The sequence below is a fragment of the Salmo salar genome, chromosome ssa28 (genome assembly GCF_905237065.1).
Source record: "Salmo salar chromosome ssa28, Ssal_v3.1, whole genome shotgun sequence".
Lineage (NCBI taxonomy): Eukaryota > Metazoa > Chordata > Actinopteri > Salmoniformes > Salmonidae > Salmo > Salmo salar.
Window position 1 is genome coordinate 1,702,133 of NC_059469.1, and position 24,337 is coordinate 1,726,469.

At 42.9% G+C, this 24,337-nt stretch overlaps 1 protein-coding gene across 1 annotated transcript in view; it reads left to right on the forward strand.

Moving 5' to 3' along the window:
• The window catches only part of LOC106589294 (unconventional myosin-Id), a 129,546-nt gene that overhangs the window by 62,489 nt on the left and 42,720 nt on the right, over nucleotides 1-24,337 (forward strand). The window contains exons 12-16 of the mRNA XM_014179077.2: nucleotides 1,018-1,088; nucleotides 2,237-2,311; nucleotides 2,493-2,625; nucleotides 2,943-3,109; nucleotides 4,995-5,202. Coding sequence (XP_014034552.1) covers nucleotides 1,018-1,088; nucleotides 2,237-2,311; nucleotides 2,493-2,625; nucleotides 2,943-3,109; nucleotides 4,995-5,202 — 654 coding nt within the window. The remainder of the gene's footprint in view (nucleotides 1-1,017; nucleotides 1,089-2,236; nucleotides 2,312-2,492; nucleotides 2,626-2,942; nucleotides 3,110-4,994; nucleotides 5,203-24,337) is intronic.

A 24,337-nucleotide genomic window follows, 5' to 3' on the forward strand; every position in this document is an offset into this window, starting at 1 on the left:
GATACAGTAGGTTATATCTGGGGAAGCAGCTTCTCGCTCTCTAATGGAGGTACAGTAGGTTATATCTGGGGAAGCAGCTTCTCTCTCTCTAATGGGGATACAGTAGGTTATATCTGGGGAAGCAGCATCTCTCTCTCTAATGGAGGTACAGTAGGTTATATCTGGGGAAGCAGCTTCTCTCTCTCTAATGGGGATACAGTAGGTTATATCTGGGGAAGCAGCTTCTCTCTCTCTAATGGGGATACAATAGGTTATATCTGGGGAAGCAGCTTCTCTCTCTCTAATGGGGATACAGTAGGTTATATCTGGGGAAGCAGCTTCTCTCTCTCTAATGGGGATACAGTAGTTATATCTGGGGAAGCAGCTTCTCTGTCTCTAATGGGGATACAGTAGGTTATATCTGGGGAAGCAGCTTCTCTCTCTCTAATGGAGGTACAGTAGGTTATATCTGGGGAAGCAGCTTCTCTGTCTCTCTAATTGGGATACAGTAGTTATATCTGGGGAAGCAGCTTCTCTGTCTCTAATGGGGATACAGTAGGTTATATCTGGGGAAGCAGCTTCTCTGTCTCTCTAATTGGGATACAGTAGTTATATCTGGGGAAGCAGCTTCTCTGTCTCTCTAATAGGGGTACAGTAGGTTATATCTGGGGAAGCAGCTTCTCTGTCTCTCTAATAGGGGTACAGTAGGTTATATCTGGGGAAGCAGCTTCTCTCTCTAATGGGGGTACAGTAGGTTATATCTGGGGAAGCAGCTTCTCTGTCTCTCTAATTGGGATACAGCAGGTTAATTCTGGGGAAGATGCTTTCCAGTAAAGAAAAATAGAGCATAGCACATCTAAAAATAGATACCCTTGATATTACAGACTAAAGTGCCCCATTGTTTTAGCTCCTTTGCATAGGAGCTATTTGATTACTAGGCAGAGTCAAGTAAACTCACCTCCTTGGCTGTGTGAATGTATCCCTCCCTACTTCCCCAGGTTTGTTACTCAATTTCTTTCTCTCTCTCTCCATCCACAGCTCTCCCCGACAGACAAGAGTTTGGAGTTTGACAGAGATTTCCGTATCCGGCACTATGCAGGGGATGTCGTGTAAGTAACTGTATACAGTGGTGTACAGTACTGTATGGCACCACCCTTTGCTATAAGTCATTGTGGTGGCAGAAGTGACTTCATTACATTTCACTTTGTTGTTTAAATAACGTTGTTGGTTTCAATTTTCTGGGCTCCGTTATTTACTTAACAAATAAGGAATACTCAAAATGTGCACTTATTTTAATCAAAATACAGCTGTAGACAGAAGTCAAAGATCAAACATACAACTGATGTCTCTCCCGAGTTCTGCAAAATAGGAAAAGTCCAAGTTGCTTTTAATATGCTTGCAGTCAACCCATAGTGATGTAACTGCCTACGTCAACCTCATACAAAAACATGAGATCATCAACCCCATCATCAACCAAATCACCAGCTGTGTATGCTACAGTATGCAAGTCATCCTCAACGCCTGCATGTCTGTCCTGCCCAGCATCTTCTAGCTACATCCCCATGGTTAATATCGTTTTATTTTTATTTAACCTTTGTTTTATCAGGGAGTCATACTGAGACCAAAGTCTCTTTCACAGAACCCTGAATTACATGAATTAAAGAAAATACACACATCAATTATATGGCTTTAAAGATGAGATGAGAGCGGTATAAATACCATGGACTGTGACATCCACTCTGCCTGCAGCCTAGCCTAACTGGTTCAGGGAGTACTCAAACTTGAGACCTCCTGCGTTCTGAATGGCACCCTATTCCCTATATAGGGCACAACTGTTGACCAGGGTCCATAGGGCTCTGGTCAATGGGTCCTGGTCAAAAGTAGTGCACTATATAGGGAATAGGGTTCCATTTGAGATACAGCCTGAGACTGTGGAGTCAGGCCTTTAATGAGCCAGTTTACTCCTGGGTCTTACTGATGGCTCCTACACTCCCACTGTTTTTCTGGAAACAGAGGATTTGTTCTCTAATTCTTCTGTGATTCATCCATTGTAATAATTTCTGAGTAGGGTTTAGGAGACGCTGTTGTCATTTTTAAGCACTGTCTTTGGTGCTGTATGTTGTCTTAGTGTCTGAAAAAGATGATCAAAGTATGTGTGTGTGTGTGTGTGTGTGTGTGTGTGTGTGTGTGTGTGTGTGTGTGTGTGTGTGTGTGTGTGTGTGTGTGTGTGTGTGTGTGTACTTATGTACTACTGCAGGTACTCTGTGGTTGGCTTCATCGACAAGAACAAGGACACTCTCTTCCAGGACTTCAAAAGGCTACTGTACAACAGGTTAGAGTCAACACACACCTGCTATCCCATCTCCACCTCGTCTCCACCTCGTCTCGCCCTCCTCCCTAACTCATGACCCCACTGTAGCCTTCTATGATGCACTGATAACCAATTTTTCCTCCCCTCTTTTTTTCCGCTCCTCTCTTTCTCCCTCTCTTTTCCTCTTCCTCTCTCCCCGTAGCTCTAACCCAGTGCTGAAGATGATGTGGCCGGAGGGCAAGCTGAGTATCACTGAGGTCACCAAACGACCCCTAACGGCCGCCACCCTCTTTAAGAACTCCATGATCGCATTGGTGGAGAACCTGGCATGCAAGGTGAGGGGTGTGGCCACCGCCGGGCAACTATTTCATTGGCCAACAACAACATGACATTTTTTTGTTGAGAACATGTACTACTGACTTGACAGATCGAGTGCATCTCAATAGTCTAAAGGGGGTTTTCTTTCCTCATCTCGTCTCCTCCAAAATTACACAAATGTGGAAAAAAAACATGTTGGATATCCTATAGGAATTAGCTTTCACCTGTCCAGTTGTTCCACATCTGTGCAGATAGAGGGTAGGAGACTGAGGGGGGGCTGTGTCTCCTCGCTGTGTCTCCTCACTGTGGTCCCCCTGGTGGTTTGTGTGTACAGGAGCCCTACTATGTGCGCTGCATCAAGCCCAACGACGTCAAGTCGCCCCTGCTGTTCGAGCACGAGCGTTGTCGCCACCAGGTCGAGTACCTGGGCCTACTGGAGAACGTTCGTGTGCGCCGCGCCGGATTCGCCAACCGCCAGGAGTACCCCCGCTTCCTCCAGAGGTACGAGCTTCCACCTCATCTCCGGGTAGAAGAAGAATCAGGTCCCGCATTCAAAATGCATCTCAGAGTAGTGGTGCTTTAGGATCAACTCCCTCCTTTCCGTATAGTCTTATTCATTATGATATAAAAGGCCTGATCCCCATCCTATAGCAGCATTCCTAGTCTGATGGGGACATTTTCCCAGAGCAAAATCATTGTGCAAAGTTCCAAAAATGCATTAAAACTCTTTATAATCTCGCAGTGGGATTTAATTTGAAGATTTTCTTAAACAATTCCCTCTTTGTGTTGGAGGGGGCTCGTATTCACAATGTTGGACACAAATACAGTTTCTTGGTAAACTAGTCTAAAGAAGGCCAGTTTTATTGCTTTTTTAATCAGAACAACAGTTTCAGCTGTGCTAACATAATTGCAAAAGGGTTTTCTAATGATCAATTAGCCTTTTAAAATGATAAACTTGGATTAGCTAACACAACCTGCCATTGGAACACAGGAGTGAAGGTTGCTGATAATGGGCCTCTGTACACCTATGTAGATATTCCATAAAAAAATCTGCTGTTTCCAGCTACAATACTCATTTACAACATTAACAATGTCTACACTGTATTTCTGATCAATTTTATGTTATTTTAATAGACAAATAAATTTGCTTCTCTTTCAAAAACAAGGACATTTCTAAGTGAACCCGAAACTTTTGAACGGTAGTGTACATCAGTACTCTTACTAACACAAACTCGTGACTAAATGAATAGACCGGGGCTGGCCTTGAGTTTGATAAAGCAGAATCGAGTCAGTACTGGACTAAATCATAGAGAGCTTTGCAGAGGAGAGGAGGGCCTTAGCATCATCACATCACCTTGTGAGTGGGCGCTATACGACAGCAGTGATGTCACTGACGTTGCTGCAAGTCTCTCGCATCAGATTAGACTAGACGACACCGTAGACAACTAAATGCGATTCTGTCTCTCAATCATACATACGTACACACACACACACACACACACACACATACTCATGTTACATAATAAATTATGACAAAATACAGCAAGATATGACATTTCTTCTAAAAGTGTGTTATAACACATCTGGAAACAGAGGAAGGTTCACATTTTGTACAAAGGGAGGATTTTTAATAGGATTTATTTTGGACTCTTGGCAGTTTAAATTAGGATTTAGTCCAAAACTGCGCTCGCACACAAGCTCCAAATGGTCCCAAACAAATGCAAATACACGCGCAAACACACCCTTTTTTTTTAACCCTCGACCCTAATTCATTCACAGCTGTCTCGCTCCCCACTGCCCTGCCCTTCCTCGGTCAAATGAGATGAGGTAATCGCTGTGGTAGTTAGCGGTGATAGTTTTGCGTAACGCGCTTCTCCTCGAACTCTGTCCCTCATTTCCTTCACTGATGAATTTGGACTGTGTATTACATCATGCTTTTGCAGTAAAATGCCAGTGAATAACTAATGTAGGAATCGGTTGACGGGCCTGCTAGCAGTGTTTTGACCTCTCTTGGCAGTCCAATAATATCTTGTCACAATGTCCTGTAATGTTGCCAATCTTTCTGTTTTCTCATGTATTTTACTGGGCAGTTTTTCTGTGAGTCACTGGCAAAGAACCAATCACTTCAACAAAGTGCATGTTTTGTAAAAGAAGAAGAGTGATGCAGACACAATTGGGAATTGAAGTCAGTCATTTAGTCCAATGTGACGCACAGTTAACACACAGTTTGCAGTGTTTTTGGGCCCATGCAGCAATAAACCCAATTATTATGGCATTGCACGCACCATGCTCTGAACGATCAGAACCACGCTGGTTAGCGATGGTGCTAAAGTGTTTTTAGGCCAACTAATATTGGACCCTCTCTGCCTCCATTTTGCCCCCTCAGGTACAAGATGATCTCGGAGTTCACGTGGCCCAATCACGACCTCCCGTCGGACAAAGAGGCAGTGAAGAGGCTGGTGCAGGGCTGCGGCTTCGAGCACGACGTGGCCTACGGCAAGACCAAGGTGTTCGTCCGCACGCCACGCACACTCTTCTGCCTGGAGGAGCAGAGGGACGAAATGGTTGGGAGAATAGTCCTCTTCCTTCAGAAGGTCAGTGTCAATGTCGTCACCTTTGACCCTCGGCCTGGTCTCCATGGCAACGGCCCTATGTCGAGTGTAAACATTGTATAGGTGTGACGTCTCCAGGTAAATCTGTTAAAAATAAATTTTAAAAATCGACGTAAAAAAAAAAACTGCTTTAAATTCAATAGCGGACACGTATTATATTCAATATCCTATTGACAATGAGAAATGAAATGCCACTACTGTCACTAACATAATTCTATCAGGGAGATTGATTACTAGTCAAAGCTACCCATTCTCCAGTAACCTCATTATCTTGTTTCTTCGGCACTCATTCTGTTCTCATTTAAATCCACTCTCTTTGCTTTTCATATGAATAACCAACTCTCGAGACTTGATATGCCACTGCCACTGTGCGCTGAGATATTTTCTGAGCCTAAAATAACGTTGCATTATTATAGCGTTAGCTCTCTCTCCCTCTCTGGGTTCTATCTGCCCGTACAAACCCAGCTCAGTAAATGAGCTAGAGGAGAAAAAAGAGCAGAGGTCCACACATCCGCACTGCAGACTTCTGGGAAGCCGCCGGCATTCCTGCACAGTAAAAGAACAAACAAACTCTGGGACTGAGAATATAATGTTCACATAACCCTAAAGCCATTCAACCCTTATTATTGACCCCTTATAATAGTTGAAATATATTACAAATATACCACAGCTCCTGAGGTGCTATGGAAGCATTCAGAGGATAGAAAACGAGATATGGATCTTAATATAAACCATTAGCTATGTAACAGTGCGAATATGCTGGAGCCATAGGGAAAATCTATTTCGTATATGTGCACCTTTTATCATAATGACAGTTTTATGACATTGATACAGACCAGAATGTAATCCCATGTTATTGCTCCATTACGACCGATTCTCCATTTAATGTTCTCTATGCTTTATGATTGGGATATGGATATTAGCTTTTCTACATCTTCCTCCCTTGATTGGCTGGTAAAGAAAGTAATGTGATTGTGTTGTGCACGAGAATGCGCCACTGACTTTCAGACACCTCAGGTAAGAATGATGGCATGTGTCATAACATGTGCCATTACACACCCATTAAGCCAGCCTAGCCTAAGACGTACTGTATAATACTTCTGTATCGATGGAGGTATTTCTTTTTTTTTTAGAGTGTAGTGTAGAATGTGGCCCTGTCATTTTGCTGTCAAAGCTAGCTGACCTTCTCAAAAGGTAATGCCCCCTCTGACTGACAGATACAGAGATCAAAACGTCCATTTGTCAGCATCTGACTGCTCTGTTTCGTGTTTCCTTCTTCCGGTTTGGGATTTGAACCCCTATTTTATTCATTCACCTGGGAGCCATTCATATGATTGGGGACAGAATGAAGATTGACGGCTATACATTTAACGCGCATGTGATTGCTACTCAAATCGCTAGGAGTACAACTACGTTCCTTCACGTTCACAACACCTTTCATTCGGACAGCTCTCTCTAAGGACTGGGCTGCAATATAACTGCCCGCAGACATCAAAGGGTTAAACCAACCAAATTGCTTCGATGTGGGATTGATTGTTTGGCCTCTGTATTGCTCTACAGGGCCCCGGTTGGGCTGCCCGGCAGACGAGCTCGACGTGTGTTCCTATTCGCTCTTAGGACTATCTCAAAGGATGTCGCCACTTTGATAACCAAGCACAAAGACCAGAGATGAATTCCAGATGTTCGACCCAAACAAGCATCGCGCGAAAGAGAGGTTTTGGGGTTAAAGGAATGGTATAGGGCTCGCTCAGTCAAAAAGAAGAAGCACGCAGGACCACACACACACACACACTCCCGTTCACCACCCTCCACAAATAAGCAAAATAGACCTCTAACGTTAGTGTATTTGACTCTATTTTCCACCCTGCCCCCTACACACACAGCTCATCTGTGCCAAGCAATCCCCTTATCAGCAGCTGGCACACCACTGTGGCTTATGCCAACGGGCCCCACCATGCCAGGGGTGGCAGAACCCATGTCAGTACCTCAAGCTCTCTTCCCCTCCCCCTATGAGCCTCCTTCCCCAGACAACCACAATACCCTGTCATTGTCTGCATCCTACACATAAAGGAGTGAGGGATCCCATATATTACCTTTGAGGTGCCCTTCTCCATACTTGGTTCTAGTACACAATGTGGCCTTTCACCCTACCACCCCTTCGCCCCTCCTTGCACCCTGACTCCCTCCCTCCCAGTCTCATTTCACACTGCCTTTTGCTCTCTCGTTCCTCGTTTCCGCCCCGTTCTCCTGCATCCCCCCCGTCGAAGCCATTCCGCTCTGGCTCTCTTCTCCTCCCCGAGGAAGCGGATAGAACTCTGGATCCGCTGAATCCACCCTCACGTTCACGGCTATCAACTCTGCCCTCGCCACTGACTGACTGCACTACATCCCGCAATTAGTGGTCCATATCTGCTCCACTGGACACTCCCTAGTGTGGACTGTGCAGTCAGTTGAGCACACAACCATGCATCCAAACCACAATCAGAGCCTTATCCTCAGGAAGGAGCAATAGTCCCAATCTGAACCAACCTAAAGGGGATTAAATACTACAATCCAACACAAATACAGACTTCATGAATGATTCATGAGCTTCCCCCCTTCTTTTTAATGAGTATTTCATAAATGGAAGCCCAGCCATCCACATCGGTGTCTGTCAGGGCTGGTCTTTTAGCTGGGAATGGAGAGAGAGAGAGAGAGGGAGAGGGAGAGGCTAAAACAATAACAAAGGGTACTCATCGCTCTTGGTTCTGTAAAAATCTGATGGACGGGGATAGAGAAATGCAACCATTCTCAAATTCCATAGACCGAGCTATGGATGCAAGGACTGACCCTCCATGATTTCAAAATGATAGTTTTTAACCAGGTTTTGTTTACATTTACTTTGTTTACAAACATACGGAGTAAAACAAGCTTATATTTTGGGTTCTGATGGGATACGACAGTCGAGCAACCCTCATGAGGCATTTATAAGTTATATTCTTCAAGAATCTATGGGTATATATCATTCATTTATAAGTCCAAAAATGGATGTTGCAACTGCAGATTGCCCCTTTTAATTGCTGTTGTTACATGTGTCTGAGCGACTGTGGGTTTATCAGTGAGACTGTAGGCTAGGCTAGCATTCATCTTCTAGGCTAATGCTAGGCTATCTGCCTACTGGGCCAGAACTGATCCCCCTTCTATCTGCACGCTTCAGCAGTACGTAACCTGATCCTAATTCATCTGATGTAGGCATTATTCAAATAGCGTGTGAAGTGTTCTGTTACTTATGGTACATTTTACAAATGCATGGCACCTGCAAAACACCTACAATAGCCATCTCCCAAAATTGTCAATCTTCCAGACAAAATCAAAGGGAAACACGTTTCTCTTGTCACTCCTTTTATCAGTGACTTTGGCTTCGCTTAGGGAGATGCTGTACCTGCACCCTCTGTTGTTGTGGAAGACTTTGATGATGAAGTGTCTCTTGATTAAACTGAAGGATTTTTCCCTTCCCGTCTCTCGGAGCTCGTCTGTGTTCACATCTTGTGTTCTTTGATGCTCTTTGTTTACCACTGTGCTGTCAACGATGCTCAGTAACCGTTTGAGTATTCTCTTAATGCAATTTCACACTGCCTCAACAACCTCCTAACAACTTCCCACTGTTAAAGAATGAAACACATTCAGGCACGTGTCCTTTGAATTCACTATCACCTATTGTTTTTATATTTGAGATACAATGCAACATAAATTAATAGCGGCTTATATTTTATTCATAAATCCTGGTCTGTGCATCCTAGAGTTGGTAATGTAATTGATTCTCACCAGAACAAAACGTTGCAGGCTATTTGAGTATAATAATTCACACTTGGATTCACTGCACTAACAACAAGAAGAGAAAGTAGTGCCGGGCGTTTTACACTCAAAACAATCCACTGACCTGACAGCAATGCATCTCCTCGACAGTGTGGAAGGATATGGGTAGACAGGGGGCTCTCGCCATGGCAACCAAGGTTTGGCTCCCAGCCAAGGTGCACTGTTTTCCTCTGATATGACCTTCACTTGCCATTCTCTCTACTTCCTCATAGAATCGCCCCTTTTCTTTCTATCCTCTGACATGTCTATTCATGTATAATGCAGTATGTTATAATTTAACAGACCTGACTGTAAGATCCAAACATTAATTTCTAAAGGTTTATTTGTTTCAGTTAGTGGCTGATAATCCGTCCATGGAGGCAACGCAAATTGATAACAAATTCCAATGATTTCCATCAATATTTCTATCGATCAACATGACAAAGAGTATCCATAACTATTCAATTTTAACCTCACTTCAGTTCCCATATTCCTATTGTTAAAAATCCACACAATACATGAACCAAATGATGGAACATAATGAACATGCATAGAGGATGTTAGTCTAGAGAGGGTTTTATGAGCAAGCCACTGGCTGCTACCTTGAGCATGTGGTGATGGTGTAGTTGTTCACCCGAGCGCTGGATTGATTTATCCTAAAAACCCATTGGCCCAGTGTCTCGGCCCAGTGTCCCCAGTGCTTGCCTGAGGTGTGTATGTATGTGTGTGTGTGTGTGTGTGTGTGTGTGTGTGTGTGTGTGTGTGTGTGTGTGTGTGTGTGTGTGTGTGTGTGTGTGTGTGTGTGTGTGTGTGTGTGTGTGTGTGTGTGTGTGTGGTGCCCTTGATAAATTGTGTCACACACTCTGCTTGATGCTGTCTCCGCCCACCTCGGTGTATTGAGCATTTCACTGGAAAACCAAATGTCCCTGGAGGACAAGGAAATAGTGGCACTCAGCATTTGATTGCAGTCAAGTGTGTCGCCCCGCCGGTCTTTCCATGTTTGATTTGTTTTGTGGATGACATGAAGGATATTTTGTTTAGCGTATTTAGTCAGAGACTATAAATGGTATTGCCAACCCTTGCTTGTTTTACAGATGGATTGATGGCCTCTTTTTTTAGGCCTAAAGCAGTTGCAGCACTTAGTCTAGCCTATAGTGTATGGTTTACTATATTTTGTATTTATTTCTTTTACCTTTATTCTACTAGGAAAGTCAGTTAAGAACAAATTCTTATTTACAATGATGGCCAAACCCTAACCCGGACGACGCTGGGCCAATTGTGCGCCGCCCTATGTGACTCCCAATCACGGCCGGTTGTGATACGGCCTGGAATTGAACCAGGGTCTGTAGTGACGCCTCTAGCACTGAGATGCAGTGCCTTAGACCTGCTGCGCCAAACGGGAGAAAAGGTATACAGTATATCAATGAATATATTTAATCTTTGTTCTTCACATGTTCTGCATCTAAACCAAAGTCTCTCAAACTCCCTACACATCCAGCCATTGTCATGGTACAGGATATTAATTTAATCATCCACTCGCTGTTTATTATCTACGTATAGTCACTTTACCCCTACAAATTACCGCAACTAATCTGCACCCTTGCACATTGACAAGGTACCAGTTCCCCCTGTATATAGCCTCATTATTGTTATTTTGTTACTTTTATTTATTTATATATATATATATATATATATATATATATATATATATATATATATATATATATATATATATATATATATTATATTGCTGCCACTCGCTGTTTATTATCTATGTTACTTTTATTTATTTATTTATATTTATATATATATATATATATATATATATATATATATATATATATATATTAGTTTATTTAGTAAATATTTTCTTAACTGCATTGTTGGTTAAGGGCTTGTAAGTAAGCATTTCACGGTGAAATTTTACTTTTAGTTTATATATATAAAAGTAACATAGATAATATGCATAGATAAACAGCGAGTGGCAGCAGTGTAAAAACAGTTCATGTCAATTAATTAGAATCCACATAATAATTCACATTTCCTGTTGATGCAGGATTATTTTCCTGCTGTGGCAGGATCCTACATCTGTATGTGATTTGTGATGGCCGGGCTCTCTCTACCCAAAATGCATTTCAAAGTGTCCTAATAAAGCCGTACCAATCTGTCCCACTTTGTCTGCCAGAGACGCCCCCAATTTGGCTTTGACGAGCTCGTAAATCTGGATCCCCAGAGCCATGGGAGCGTGTGGTTAGTATGACTCCATGATGGAGGGAGGGAGTCTGTTAAAGGGTGATCAGATAGCTTTATTGGAGAGGAGGGAGTTTCGGCCTTGTTATTGACCTGATTTACCCACGCTCCCCTGGGTGTCGTCTCCTCTCCTCTCTCCACCTTCCCACTCGTGATAATTCTACACCGTCTGCACCTCTGTGTTTTAAGCACAGCCAAGCAACAGTGTGTGTGGGAGATAGCCATGGGCATTTAAAATAATTGTACTATATGAATAATATCATGATCATTTAGGATATATGGATAGTCGACATGTTTTATTTAAACTTTGTTTAAACTTGGATACTTGTTTTCTGCGCACTAAGCAAGGCGGGGGATGGGCAGAGGCCGGTGGTGTGTGTGTGTGTGACCATAGAATGAATAGAATGGTCTTGGAACATCTATCCCTGGCAATTTGACTGGTAAACTCATGGGAACTCGATGCAATAATTTCCATGGTAATGTAGAATGTTCATTCAAATGATGTTAACCAGAGTCAAATACAGTGAGCTACAAAAGTATTCATAGGTTTCACCTCCGTTACTCGGTCGCGTCATGCCATTGTTATGAACGTTCTCAAGCCGCGTTTTACCGGCGGCGCCATAGTGGTGCCCTAAAGTGGTGATAAACCTAGTCATTCTGGACGGAGGCGAATTACTGTTTTGTCTAAATTACACTATATTGCCTGGAAATACGATGACATTGCTAAAGTAGTCAAATATTTAGTAGGAAACTACTTTGCCAGCATTATAATTTCATCAAATTTACGTTAGACAGTTGGCAATGTTGTCATTAACTAACAAAGTTCGTCAAAAATAGCTAGCAATGCCAACGTTAGCTAGCTAAAATAAATGTAATCGTATTTCCAAGCCACTGTAATGCATTTTTTATGAAATCTTCATCAGTGCTCATTGACGATGCTCAGTTAGGCATCAGTCCAAAACGAACGTTCAAATAATATTTTGAAGAATTGGAACTTTGCCAATTTTTGTTGTTTTGCTCTGTACTCTAGCACTTTGGATTTGAAATTATACAATGACTGAGGTTAAAGTGCAGTCAGTCAGCTATAATTTGTGGGTATTTTCATCCATATCGGGTGAACTGTTGAGAAATTACAGCACATTTTGTACATAGTCCCCCCATTTTAGGGGACCAAAATGATTGGGACAAATTCACTTACAGTTTGTGTATTAAAGTAGTCAAAATTGTAGTACTTGGTCCCATATTCCAAGCACGCAATGATTACATCAAGCTTGTGACTACAAACCTGCTGGATGCATTTGCTGTTTGTTTTGGTTGTGTTTCAGATTATTTTAGTGCCCAATAGAAATGAATGGTAATTCATGTATTGTCATTCTGGAGTCACTTTTATTGTTAATGAGAATAGAAAATGTTTCTAAACAATTCTACATTAATGTGGATGCTACCATGATTACAGATAGTCCTGACTGAATCGTCAATAATGATGAGTGAGAAAGTTACAGATGCACAAATATCATAACCGAGGTCCAGATCTGGGGAAGGGTACCAAAACATTTATGCAGCATTGAAGGTCCCCAAGAACACAGTAGCCTCCATCATTCTTAAATGGTAGAAGCTTGGAACCACCAAGACTCTTCCTAGAGCTGGCTGCCTGGCCAAACGGAGCAATCGGGGGAGAAGGGCCTTTGTCAGGGAGGTGACCAAGAGCCCGATGGTCACTCTGACAGAGCTCCAGAGTTCCTCTATGGAAATGGGAGAACCTTCCAGAAGGACAACCATCTCTGCAGCACTCCACCAATCAGGCCTTTATGGTAGAGTGGACAGACGGAAGCCACTCCCCAGTAAAAGGCACATGACAGCCCGCTTGGTGTTTACCAAAAGGCACCTAAAGGACTCTCAGACCATGAGAAACAAGATTCTCTGGTCTGATGAAACCAAGATTTAACTATTTGGCCTGAATGCTAAGCGTCACATCTGCAGGTAACCTGACACCATTCCTACGGTGAAGCATGGTGGTGGCAACATCATGCTGTGGGAATGTTTTTCAGAGGCAGGGACTGGGAGACTATTCAGGATCGTGGGAAAGATGAATGGAGCAAAGTACAGAGAGATCCTTGATGAAAACCTGTTCCAGAGTGCTCAGGACCTCAGACTGGAGCAAAGGTTCACCTTCCAACAGGACAATGACCCTAAGTACACATCCAAGACAATGCAAGAGTGGCTTCGGGACAAGTCTCTGAATGTCCTTTAGTGGCCCAGCCAGAGCCCGGATTTGAACCCAATCGAACATCTCTGGAGAGACCTGAAAATAGCTGTGCGGCGACTCTCTCCATTCAACCTGACAGAGCTTGAGAGGATCTGCAGAGAAGAATGGGAGAAACTCCCCAAATACACGTGTGCCAATCTTGTAGCGTCATACTCAAGAAGACTTGAGGCTGTAATCACTGCCAAAGATGCTTCAACAAAGTACTGAGTAAAGGGTCTGAATACTTATGTAAATGTGATATTTCATTTTTTTTTGTCTAAAAACCTGTTTTTGCTTTGTCATTATGAGTTATTGTGTGCAGATTGATGAGGGGAGACAATTTAATCAATTTTAGAATAAGGCTGTAATGTAACAAAATGTGGAAAAAGTCAAGGGGTCTGAATACTTTCCGAATGCACTGTATATACTGAACAAACATATAAACGCAATGTGCAACAATTTAAAAGATTTTGCTGAGTTACAGTTCATGTAAGGAAATCAGTCAATTGAAATAAATTCATGAGGCCCTAATCTATGGATTTCACATTACTGGGCAGGGGCATACTCCTCAGCACCCCGCCCTCCCCCCTCTGACGATCCCGCAGGTGAAAAGCCAGATGTGGAGGTCCTGGGCTGGCGTGGTTACACATGGTCTGCAGTTGTCAGGCCAGTTGGACGTACTGCCAAATTCTCTAAAACGACGTTGGAGGCAGCTTATGGTAGAGAAATGAACGTACAATTATCTGGCCACAGCTCTGGTGGACTTTCCTGCAATTAGCATGCCAATTGCACGCTCCCTCAAAACTTGAGACAAATTTGCCATTGTGTTGTGTGACAAAACTGCACATTTTTAAAGTGGCCTTTTATTGTCCTCAGCACAGGGTCCACCTGTGTAATGATCATGCTGTTTAATCAGCTTCTTGATATGCCACACCTGTGGATTATCTTGACAAAATATAAAATGCTCACTGACAGGGATGTAAACAAATTTGGGCACGACATTTGAGAGAAATTATCTTTTTGTGTGTATGGAAAGTTTCCGTGCTCTTTTATTTCAGCACATGAAACATGGGACCAGCACTTTACATGTTGCGTTTATATTTTTGTTCAGTGTAGGAGCAGATCTATGGGATCAATATCATGCCAAATGTATTCACAAATGTAAATCACCAATCCACAAATGTAAATCGTTTTCCACAAATGCAATTCACTATCCACAAACAAACACCTTTTGATTTGTATTTGTAAATCGATATATTGCATTATATATCTTTTTTTATAACTGCAGATATGCAGGTCATTTCCAAGGGCCGTAAGTAAAATGACTGCCATAAAGAAAGCGATTTGTAGTCGGAGAAAAAAAGTTGATCCCATAAAAGTTGATTCCATTGATGCTGTTGACCCGGATCACTGGTTGCTGCGGAAAAGGAGGCGTTCAAAGGGGGTGAGTGTAACCGGTGTGAAATGGCTAGCTAGTTGATGCGCGCTAATAGCGTTTCAATCGGTGACGTCACTCGCTCTGAGACCTTGAAGTAAACTCAGCAAAAAAAGAAACGTCCCTTTTTCAGGACCCTGTCTTTCAAAGATAATTCGTAAAAATCCCAATAACTTCACAGATCTTCGTTGTAAAGGGTTTAAACACTTGCTTGTTCAATGAACCATCAACAATTAATGAACATGCACCAGTGGAACGGTCGTTAAGACACTAACAGCTTACAAATTGTAGGCAATTAAGGTCACAGTTATTGAAAGTTAGGACACTAAAGAGGCCTTTCTACTGACTCTGAAAAACACCAAAAGATAGATGCCCAGGGTCCCTGCTCATCTGCGTGAACGTGCCTTAGGCGTGCTGCAAGGAGGCATGAGGCCTGCAGATATGGCCAGGGCAATAAATTGCAATGTCCGTACCTAAGAGAGCGCTACAGGGAGACGGGATGGACAGCTGATTGTCCACGCAGTGGCAGACCACGTGTAACAACACCTGCACAGGATCGGTACATCCGAACATCACACCGACGGGACAGGTACAGGATGGCAACAACTGCCCGAGTTACACCAGGAACGCACAATCGCTCCATCAGTGCTCAGACTGTCCACAATAGGCTGAGAGAGGCTGGACTGCGGGCTTGTAGGCCTGTTGTAAGGCAGGTCCTCACCAGACATCACCGGCAAGAACGTCGCCTATGGGCACAAACCCTCCGTCGCTGTACCAGACAGGACTGGCAAAAAGTGCTCTTCACTGACGAGTCGTGGTTTTGTCTCACCTGGGGTGATGGTCGGATTTGCGTTTATCGTCGAAGGAATGAGCATTACACCGAGGCCTGTACTCTGGAGCGGGATTAATTTGGAGGTGGAGGGTCCGTCATGGTCTGGGGCGGTGTGTCACAGCATCATCGGATTGAGCTTGTTGTCATTGCAGACAATCTCAACGCTGTGTGTTAAAGGGAAGACATCCTCCTCCCTCATGTGGTACCCTTCCTACAGGCTCATCCTGACATGACCCTCCAGCATGACAATGCCATCACGCACAGAACGAGCAGTATGGCTGATTTCCTGCAAGACAGGAATGTCAGTGTTCTGCCATGGCCAGCGAAGAGCCCGGATCTCAATCCCATTGAGCACGTCTGGGAGCTGTTGGATCGGAGGGTGAGGGCTATGGCCATTCCCCCCAGAAATGTCCTGGAACTTGCAGGTGCCTTGGTGGAAGAGTGGGGTGACATCTCACAGCAAGAACTGGCAAATCTGGTGCAGTCCATGAGGAGGAGGTGCACTGCAGTACTTAGTATGTGGTGTGGCCACCTGCTGTAGTGACTGTTACTTTTTGTTGTTGTTATTTTGACCCCCCCCCCTTTCTTCAGGGACACTGTATTCCATTTTTGTTAGTCACATGTCTGTGGAACTTGTTCAGTTTATGTCTCAGTTGTTGAATCTTGTTATGTTCATACAAATATTTACACGTTATGTTTGCTGAAAATAAACGCAGTTGACAGCGAGAGGACGTTTCTTTTTTTTTGCAGAGTTTAGTTGTTTCCATTGTTCTGCAAGGGCCGCGGCTTTTGTGGAGCGATGGGTAACGATGCTTCTAGTATGACTGTTTCCGATGTGTGCAGAGGGTCCCTGGTTCAAGGCCAGGTTGGGTCGAGGGACGGAGGCAATACTGTTGCAAAGTCTGATCCTACACCTAACCTCTTCCTTTTGCATGCCTCTCCTGGGGAAACGGTTATAGGCATCAGGAATATTTACGTCTGTGCAACATGAGACAGCAGATGGATTACAATCATTTACAATGCATGACATATCCTTCACATTTAGTGGCGCTATTACATTGGCCAGCTAATTCAACTATTTGTGTGATGAACGGGTGTACACCGCAATAGTGTTGCAAATATACAGTAATCTAGGGCTTTCAATTATTTAAGTTGGACATACTATGGTTACACATATGGTTAACATATTATGGTTACCATACTATAATTTCTGCAGCCTTGAAAGTCAGGCATCAACATGGCCGAACGAGAGGCTGCCATCGATTTTATAGAAATCGCTTTCTATGGGTACCAACCTTTTTTCTATGAATACAAATGGCTTTTTACGCGTGCAAACCTTTTTTTTTTTTATACGTGTGAGAACTTGTCTTTTTATTGTTGTCAAATTGCTGCCAAAAGTCAGATGACCTAAGCGCTTCCAAATATGGAGTTGCAGGTTTGCCATATCTGTCATCTTTGCGCATATCTCTCCTATGTGCAAATCTTTATGGCAGTCATTTTACTTAAGGCTCTTGGAAATGACCTGCATATCTGCAATTATTTAAAAAAAATTGAATGCAGTATATCGATATACAAATCAAAAGGTGTTTGTTTGTGGATAGCGATTTACATTTGTGGATCGCGATTTACATTTGTGGAAAGTGATTTACATTTGTGAATACATTTGGCATGATATTTTCCCATACAGATCAGCATTGAACATCAGGATGCACAACTGCAGACGTTTTGACTTCTAGAGTCTTCCTCAGGCATCGTGAAAGCTGATCTGCTCCTATATGTATTATTTTGTAAATATGTTCTGTTAATAGTTCACTGAAGTTTATTGCAACGTACTGGCCGCCTACTTGTCTTTATTTCTTGGTTTTCCTTTGTGTTTCCAAGCCAAATCCGAGTTGTATTGAGGTAGGCTAACGTTACCCAGCTAGACAGCTAGCTAGTTATGCTTGCTAACGTCAGCTATGCTAGCGATGAGAGTGATAATGACTATCAAAATATACATACCCCGATACATAACTAGCAGTCTGGGGTCTAGCTACCGGTATACTCCCCACCACTGGGGATCAACTAACTCCAACCACCTATTTCACGTGATAGGGTATGCAAACCAGTTGTTGGCTGTGCATCCTTCTGGAAGCACGCATTGCATGGTCGATCCGTGTATGGCTTTTCCGTCTCAAACAGCTGTATGAAATCAGGTTGTGAGCTTCTTTTGAACACGAGTCGTTACCTCCATCCGACCACCTCGTAGTCTTTGTTTAAAATCAAAGTAAAGAAGGTAACTGAGGGTCCAATAGCCCTACAGTATATTGCTCACGATCACTTAAGCACATTTTGGGAATCTGAAACCAACCCCAGAATATATTCAGGTCCCTTAAGCAATATATTTAATACTCCATCTCCATTTTAACACATTATACGACAATATCTCATGCGCCTGCTTAAAACACACTTCCTTTCCTCAAACATTTGATTAAATCGGAATTTGAATGGGGTCATCTTCTAACACTGTTAGCTAGCGGGGACCATCAGAGTTGGAAATTATTCCATTCATCATCATCCGTGCCACATGGGAGGGTAGTAGAAGGGTTCTATTCATTACTGCACACTGTAACAGAAAACAAGTGTTTCTTATTGGACAAGTTCAGGTAGTACCTCCCAGTTTTCAGTAATTTTTTCTTCATTTGGTGCCTAATGAATACAACCCAGGGGTTGGTTGGAGTGATGAATGTGTGATTACACTGTGCACATTTCTATTTCTCATTTTAGTAATTTAGCAGATGCTCTTATCCAGAGCGATTTACAGTAGTGAGTGCACATATTTTCATATGTCTATCTTCTCTCTTCCCTCCATTATTTATGAGTCAGCTAGGGCAGCGAAATGGAGGGGCAAGAGGAGTTTGAGGTCACCAGTGAGGGACAGTTCATTCTTGACTGTCCTTCATTTATCTCTGTGATTGATCCACTAGACTAGAGGTGGCCTTTGAATGGACCATAGTGTTACTGCAGCTGTGGTGAATCTTTAAAGTAGGTTAGATTCATTCGATTTTGGATACTTAGGACCTATTTTTGGCATTGTATTCTGTGTATTTGTACTTTGTAGGTTAAATGAACAAAAGCAAACAGGCAGAAATCAATGTTGTTTAGCTACAGTTGAAGTCGGAAGTTTACATACACCTTAGCCAAATACATTTAAACTCAGTTTTCCACACTTCCTGACATTTAATCCTAGTAAAGATTTGCTGTGTTAGGTCAGTTAGGATCACCACTTTATTTTAAGAATGTGAAATGTCAGAATAATAGTAGAGAGTGATTTATTTCACATTTTATTTCTTTCATCACATTCCCAGTGGGTCAGAAGTTTACATACACTCAATTAGTATTTGGTAGCATTGCCTTTTAAATTGTTTAACTTGGGTCAAATATTTTGGGTAGCCTTCCACAAGCTTCCCACAATTAATTTTGGTGGATTTTGGCCCATTCCTCCTGACAGATCTGGTATAACTGAGTCAGGTTTGTAGGCCTCTTTGCTCGCACTCGCTTTTTCAGTTTTGCCCACAAAGTTTCTATAGGATTGAGATCAGGGCTTTGTGATGGCCACTCCAATACCTTGACGTTGTTGTCATTAAGCCATTTTGCCACAACTTTGGAAGTATGCTTGAGTTCATTGTCCATTTGGAAGACCCATTTGCGACCAAGCTTTAACTTCCTGACTGATGTCTTGAGATGTTGCTTCAATATATCCACATAATTTTCCATCCTCATGATGCCATCGAGTTTGAAGTGCACCAGTCCCTCCTGCAGCAAAGCACCCCCACAACATGATGCTGCCACCCCGTGTTTCACGGTTGGGATGGTGTTCTTCGGCTTGCACCCCCTCATAGCCTGGTTCCTCTAAACTAGAAGTGACAAAAGCATGGATTCATTTTTTCGGCATCATTTTTGGACAGAAAGTTTCTGAATTTTGCAATGTTACGTAGATGGAAAAAAGCTGTCCTTGAAAGAGTCTTCATATGTTCGTCAAAAGAGAGATCAGGGTCCAGAGTAACGCCGAGGTCCTTCAGTTTTATTTGAGATGACTGTACAACCATCAAGATTAATTGTCAGATTCAACAGAAGATCTCTTTGTTTCTTGGGACCTAGAACAAGCATCTCTGAGTTTAAAAGTAGAACATTTGCAGCCATACACTTCCTTATGTCTGAAACACAGGCTTCCAGCGAGGGCAATTTTGGGGCTTCACCATGTTTCATCGAAATGTACAGCTGTGTGTCATCCGCATAGCAGTGAAAGTTAACATTATGTTTCCGAATGACATCACCAAGAGGTAAAATATATAGTGAAAACAATAGTGGTCCTAAAACGGAACCTTGAGGAACACCGACATTTACAGTTGATTTGTCAGAGGACAAACCATCCACAGAGACAAACTGATATCTTTCCAACAGATAAGATCTAAACCAGGCCAGAACTTGTTCGTGTAGGCCAATTTGGGTTTCCAATCTCTCCAAAAGAATGTGGTGATCAATGGTATCAAAAGCAGCACTAAGGTCAAGGAGCACGAGGACAGATGCAGAGCCTCGGTCTGACGCCATTTAAAAGGTAATTTACCTCCTTCACAAGTGCAGTCTCAGTGCTATGATGGGGTCTAAAACCAGACTGAAGCGTTTCGTAAACATTGTTTGTCTTCAGGAAGGCAGTGAGTTGCTGTGCAACAGCTTTTTCAAATTCTTTTGAGAGGAATGGTCGAATCGATATAGGCCGATTAGTTTTTTTTATATTTTCTGGGTCAAGGTTTGGCTTTTTCAAGAGAGGCTTTATTACTGCCACTTTTTTAGTGAGTTTGGTACACATCCGGTGGATAGAGAGACGTTTATTATGTTCAACATAGGAGGGCCAACCACAGGAAGCAGCTCTTTCAGTAGTTTAGTTGGAATAGGGTCCAGTATGCAGCTTGAAGGTTTAGAGGCCATGATTATTTTCATCATTGTGTCAAGAGATATAGTACTAAAACACTTGAGTGTCTCCCTTGATCCTAGGTCCTGGCAGAGTTGTGCAGACTCAGGACAACTGAGCTTTGGAGTAATACGCAGATTTAAAGAGGAGTCCGCAATTTGCTTTCTAATGATCATGATCTTTTCCTCAAAGAAGTCAATGAATTTATCACAGCTGAAGTGAAAGCTTCCTCTCTTGGGGAATGCTGCTTTTTAGTTAGCTTTGCGACAGTATCAAAAAGACGTTTTGGATTGTTCTTAGTTTCCTCAATTAAGTTGGAAAAATAGGATGATCGAGCAGCAGTGAGGGCTCTTTGATACTGCACGGTACTGTCTTTCCAAGCTAGTCGGAAGACTTCCAGTTTGGTGTGGCGCCATTTCCGTTCCAATTTTCTGGAAGCTTGCTTCAGATCTCGGGTATTTTCTGTATACCAGGGAACTAGTTTCTTATGACAAATGTTTTTTGTTTTTAGGTGTGCGACTGCATCTAGGGAATTGCGCAAGGTTAAATTGAGTTCCTCAGTTAGGTGGTTAACTGATTTTTGTACTCTGACGTCCTTGGGTAGGTGGAGGGAGTCTGGAAGGGTATCTAGGAATCTTTGGGCTGTCCGAAAATTTATAGCACGACTTTTGATGATCCTTGGTTGGGGTCTGAGCAGATTATTTGTTGCGATTGCAGGATTATGAGGCAAAACATTAAGATCCACAACATTTATTCCACGGGACAAAACTAGGTCCAGAGTATGACTGTGGCAGTGAGTAGGTCCGGAGACATGTTGGACCAAACCCACTGAGTCGATAATGGCTCCGAAAGCCTTTTGGAGTGGGTCTGTGGACTTTTCCATGTGAATATTAAAGTCACCAAAAATGTGAATATTATCTGCCATGACTACAAGGTCCAATTAGGAATTCAGGGAACTCAGTGAGGAACTCTGTATATGGCCCAGGAGGCCTGTAAACAGTAGCTATAAAAATTGATTGAGTAGGCTGCATAGATTTCATGACTAGAAGCTCAAAAGACGAAAACGTCAGGGGGATGCGCGGGGAATATGGTCACTAGTGTAACCAGGAGGTGAAGCCTCATTTAACACAGTAAATTCATCAGGCTTAAGCCATGTTTCAGTCAGGCCAATCACATCAAGATTATGATCAGTGATTAGCTCATTGACTATAACTGCCTTGGAAGTGAGGGATCTAACATTAAGTAGCCCTATTTTGAGATATGAGGTATCACAATCTCTTTCAATAATGGCAGGAATGGAGGAGGTCTTTATTCCAGTGAGATTGCTAAGGCGAACACCGCCATGTTTAGTTTTGCCCAACCTAGGTCGAGGCACAGACACGGTCTCAATGGGGATAGCTGAGCTAACTACACTGACTGTGCTAGTGGCAGACTCCACTAAGCTGGCAGGCTGGCTAACAGCCTGCTGCCTGGCCTGCACCCTATCTCATTGTGGAGCTAGGGGAGTTAGAGCCCTGTCTATGTTCGTAGATAAGATGAGAGCACCCTTCCAGCTAGGATGGAGTCCGTCACTCTTCAACAGGCCAGGCTTGGTCCTATTTGTAGGTGAGTCCCAGAAAGAGGGCCAATTATCTACAAATTCTATATTTTGGGAGGGGCAGAAAACAGTTTTCAACCAGCGATTGAGTTGTGATACTCTGCTGTAGAGCTCATCACTCCCCCTAACTGGGAGGGGACCAGAGAGAATTCCTCGATGCCGACACATCTTTCTAGCAGATTTACACGCTGAAGCTTCGGCGTCTCAGACCCCATAACGGGAGGAGTAGAGACCAGAGAAGGCTCGGCCTCTGACTCCGACTCACTGCTTAATGGGGAGAACCGGTTGAAAGTTTCTGTCAGCTGAATGAGCGACACCGGTTGAGCATTCCTACAGCATTTCCCTCCAGAAGCCATGAGAAAGTTGTCCGGCTGCGGGGACTTTGCGAGGGGATTTATACTACTATCTGTACTTACTTGTGGCACAGACGCTGTTTCATCCTTTCCTATGTAACTGATGTGAAATGGCTAGCTAGTTAGCGGGGTGCGTGCTTAATAGCGTTTCAATCGGTGACGTCACTCGCTCTGAGACCTTGAAGTAGTTGTTCCCTTTGCCCTTTGCCGCGGCTTTTGTGGAGTGATGGGTAACGATGCTTCGTGGGAGGCAGTTGTAGATGTGTGCAGAGGGTCCCTGGTTCGAGCCCAGGTAGGGGTGAGGAGAGGGACGGAAGCTATACTGTTACACCTACACTGAAATTACCCTTGCCTAACGATTGCGTCTGAAGCTGGGCTTGCAGCACAGCTGTCCTCACCGTAAGGCGATCGTTCTCCTGTATATTATGAGTACAGCGACTGCAATTAGAAGCCATCATGTTAATGTTACTACTTAGCTTCGGCTGGTGGAGGTCCTGACAAACCACGTCCAGATAAAGCGTCCGGAGAGAAAAAGTTGAATGGGAAAAAAAGTAGAGCGAGGGGAAAAATATAAACGGTAATTAAAAAGTAAAAACCGTAAAGTTGTCAGGTAGCAAAGTAAGGTTAGCAACACAACGCACAGCAACACGAAACAGATCAGAAGCTTCTAAAGCCATGACATAATTTTCTGGAATTTTCCAAGCTGTTTAAAAGGCACAGTCAATTTAGTGTATGTAAAATTCTGACCCACTGGAATTGTGATACAGTGAATTATAAGTGAAATAATCTGTCCGTAAACAATTGTTGGAAAAATTACTTGTGTCATGCACAAAGTAGATGTCCTAACCGACTAGCCAAAACTATTGTTTGTTAACAAGAAATTTGTGGAGTGGTTGAAAAACGAGTTTTAATGACTCCAACCTAAGTGTATGTAAACTCCCGATTTCAACTGTATATTTAATAACCACATAATCAACCTCCCCAGGTGAAACACTTCCCCAATATTTAATATGCTAATGTCAGAGACCATTTTTCAAATCAACCACCGCCAAACATACATACATTAAGGAATAAATTATTCATGATCTGCAGAATTGTAGCATATTAGAATTCATGTACTGTGTGACTAAGACTGATGCGCTACCATTGATGTACAGTATATGAATTATATGACTGTAACACTATTGAGTTGTGCTTGAGTGTCAACATAAAACACAATTGAGACTGTCAGCACTGTACAGGGTCTGTGTTTGTTGTTTACAGTAAGTTAAATAGACTGGTATGGTTCTATGAATCAATATGAAGTAAAAGGGAGCATATGGCAGTGGTTTTAGTGAGGAAGGAGCAGAAGCGATGTCTCCCTAGGGTCCCACTACCATTTATTATTCATGTTTTATGGGGGGTGTTCCGGAGCGGTTGATAGGAGGAGGGGGTGTAAATGAAGTTTAGTTACGCCGGCTCAGGGCATTCTTTTCAATAAGAGTCCAACACACATGCTGTTCAGATTTACAGTAACATTTTATGATGTGAATCTTTTGTTTTGGTTTTCTTGCTTCAGATCATAAAAACGTACATACAAGTTATTTTAGGCATTCTTTTCAATAAGACTCCAACATACAC